Below are 3,210 nucleotides of genomic sequence, written 5' to 3' on the forward strand. Positions count from 1 at the left end.
ATACTTCAGATTTCTGAATTTTTGGTCCAAACAACCAGACTTTTAGGAGGTAGTTCAACAAAGTTGGGATACCATTGTTCAAGGGAATCCTATGTGGATTCTGCAAATTAAGTTGAAGATTCTGAGTGCCGGACTTAGCCAGTAGTCCAAAGAGAATTTTGGAAACATCCATGAAGAAGTTGGCAACTGGGAAGCTAAGATGCTCATTCTAGAGGATATGGATTTGCACAATAACAATGGACAACATAGAGAGGAGCTTAACAAAGGCTATGCCGAGTATGTAAAGTGGTTGGGAATGCAAGATAATCTCCTTAGACAGAAGACCAAGACTAATTGGTTCAAAGAAGGAGATTACAATTCAAAATATTTTCACAGCATCTTAAGATAAAGAAGAAGAAAGATGCAGATTCACTCCATCAAAAATCATAGGGGTACATGGTTACAAGGGGAGGAAGAAATAGCAAATGTTGCTATCAGAAATTACAACAGTTTCTTCAATCTGAATCAGCCAACTAGGGGAAATAATGTGCTTAACTGCATTCCCTCTATTATTAGCCCTAAGGAAAATCAAAATCTTACCAAAATGCCCGATGAAGAGGAGATCAAGGGAGCAGTATTCAGTATTAGCACTGAAATCTGTGCAGGTCCAGATGGTTTCAATGGGATGTTCTATCAACAGTGTTGGAATATCATTAAGAAGGAAGTTATTGACTTTGTATTGGAATTTTTCAAGGGAAAAGGGCTTACTAAGTTCTATACTCATACTTGTCTGGCCCTAATACCTAAAGTAGATTCCCCTGTATCCTTTAATGATTTCATACCTATCAGTCTAAGCAATATATCTAACAAGATAATCTCTAAGATACTTTCTAGAAGAAGTCGAACCCTCTACTTGATAAGCTTGTTTCAAAAAACCAGAGTGGTTTTGGTGTTGGTAGATTGATCGCAGAAAATGTCATGCTAGCCCAAGAGATTATCTATGATATCTCAAAGCCTAATCAAGGAGGTAATATTGTGATAAAGCTTGACACGGCAAAGGCCTATGACAGGATTTCATGGTCCTTTCTTTTAAAGGTTCTCCACAGATTTGGCTTCAGTGCAGAATGGATTGACATTGTCAGGAGAACAATTTCTAATCTCTGTACTGGTCAATGGTGCAAGACATGGTTTTTTCCAGTCATCACAAGGCTTAAAACAGGGAGACCCTATATCTCCAGCTCTTTTTATCATAGCAGCAGAAGTTCTCTCAAGATCTTTAAACAGTTTGCATAATGACAACAGGTTCATACCTTTTGCTATGCATATGAAAGGGCCAAAGATCAATCATTTGGCATATGCGTATGACATTGTAATTTTCTCTAGTGGTAATTCTAGATCTGATAAACTTATTAAGAGGCAAATCTGCAAATATGAGAAGGCTTCAAGTCAAAAAGTCAATGATGAAAAGAGTTTCCTTTTTGTGGGAGCAAAAACCAGTCCATATAGGATCAACAGGTTGAGACAATGCTTAGGTTATATGAATAAATCATTCCCTTTCACATATCTTGGATGCCCCTTAATCTCTGGAAGGAAGAAGGTGGAATACTTTGATGGCATGGTGACTAAAGTAGTGAAGAGATTAAATGGTTGGCAAGGTAAAATGCTCACATAGGGAGGACAAACTGTCTTGATTAAAAGTGTTCTCCAATCTCATAACTTATACTTTGTCAGCTATGAACCCTCCTAAAGGGACTCTGAAAACCATTGAGAAACATATGGCAAGATTCTTTTGGGGATCTACTTTTGATAGAAGGAAATATCATTGGAGCTCTTGGTCTAATTTGTGTTGCACAAAGGATGAAGGTGGCATTAGTATAAGGAGCTTAATGGAAATCTCTGATAATCTTGCTATTAAAAGGTGGTGGAGATTGAGAACTAAGCATTCCTTATGGGCAGAATATATGAAAAGCAAGTATCGCTCCAATAAACATGTTGCACAAAAAAAGTGGATACCTGGGAATTCATAATGGTGGAAAAGTTTGGTTTGGGCAAGAAGCAAAGCTGAAGAACACATCAAATGGCATATCAACAGTGGTGATAGTAACTTTTGGTGGGATATATGGACAGATCATGGTCCCCTGGCAATGATCCCTAATATCCAATTATATAGACTCTTATCTAAACTTACTGTGAAAGACTTCATGGTGGACAGGAAATGGGATGCAAGAATTCTTTCATGTATCCTACCAATTCACATTGCTCAAAGTATTATGCACATTCATATTGGCACATCAGATCAAGAGGATGAAGCTACATGGAACATCTCTGAAGATGGTCACTGCTCCAACAAAACTGCTTGGAACCTGATTAGAAGTGTCAACCACAAAGATGATTTCTTGAACAAAGTTTGGCATAAGGCTGTTCCATTCAAAATATCCTTCTTAGCATGGAGTCTATGTCAAGGAAAACTTCCCTTTAGGGAAGCTATTTCTAGATTTGGTATAAACACTAATGTTAATTGTTTATGTTGCAGGAATCCAGTGCCAGATTCATTACAAAAGACACTTTTACTCAGGGAGAGGCAGCTATGCCTATATGGAAGTTTTTTGGGGCTGCTATGGGAATCATACACCAACCAGGATAGATAAGAAGAACCTTCAACAACTGGTGAAGGATAAAAACCAATAACAGTATTCATAAAATGGTGAAACAAGTGATGCCAATTTTTATAAGTTGAGAAATTTGGAAGCATGGACTGCTTATAAATTTGGTTAGGGGTGTTCATGGTTCGGATTGGGTCGGTTATTGATTAAAACCATAACCAAACCAATTTAGTCGGTTTTTAAATGACTAAAACCATAACCAAACCAAATAAAATAATAACCACCGGTTTGGTTATTGTCGGTTTGGTTTGGTTTGATTCGATCTTTCGGTTTGTGACTAGCAGCCATGAGACTTATCAGTAAAACATTAAAAAGTTGAAAAAGACATGTTTTTTTTTTTTTTTTTTTGGTTCAAACGATAACTTTTATTTATAGTTTAAGGTGGAACATACATCATAGAAACATTTTCACTATTAGTGATAGTGTAGTACTCAAGTTACAGTGGGAGAAATGGTTAAAGTAGCAACTCCCCCATTACATTAAGTAACATTCTTTCATCTAGAAATCACAGGTCTTAAACAATCATGTGAAATAAGTAGACCAAAATCAAATCAATGATTAAAAGGTA

General features: G+C 36.7%; 1 protein-coding gene across 1 annotated transcript; it reads left to right on the top strand.

The window, feature by feature from the left end:
- Window positions 1–400: 400 nt before the first annotated feature.
- Window positions 401–2,623, top strand: LOC132053726 (uncharacterized). The gene is made up of 6 exons (XM_059445834.1): window positions 401–799; window positions 919–1,006; window positions 1,086–1,634; window positions 1,711–1,897; window positions 2,192–2,384; window positions 2,513–2,623. Exons 1-6 carry the CDS (start codon window positions 401–403, stop codon window positions 2,621–2,623), a joined length of 1,527 nt encoding a protein of 508 aa, XP_059301817.1.
- The last annotated feature ends 587 nt before the right edge of the window (window positions 2,624–3,210 follow it).

Source organism: Lycium ferocissimum, chromosome 4 (genome assembly GCF_029784015.1).
Source record: "Lycium ferocissimum isolate CSIRO_LF1 chromosome 4, AGI_CSIRO_Lferr_CH_V1, whole genome shotgun sequence".
NCBI classification, from domain to species: Eukaryota; Viridiplantae; Streptophyta; class Magnoliopsida; order Solanales; family Solanaceae; genus Lycium; species Lycium ferocissimum.

Bases quoted from the DNA above. Each gene is read 5' to 3' on its own strand.
- LOC132053726 (XM_059445834.1), top strand. From the start codon at position 401: ATGCAGATTCACTCCATCAAAAATCATAGGGGTACATGGTTACAAGGG. The intron at 800-918 runs GTATCCTTTAAT...TCAAAAAACCAG, and splicing joins TACCTAAAGTAGATTCCCCT to AGTGGTTTTGGTGTTGGTAG. The intron at 2,385-2,512 runs GTTTGGCATAAG...TTTATGTTGCAG, and splicing joins AAGATGATTTCTTGAACAAA to GAATCCAGTGCCAGATTCAT.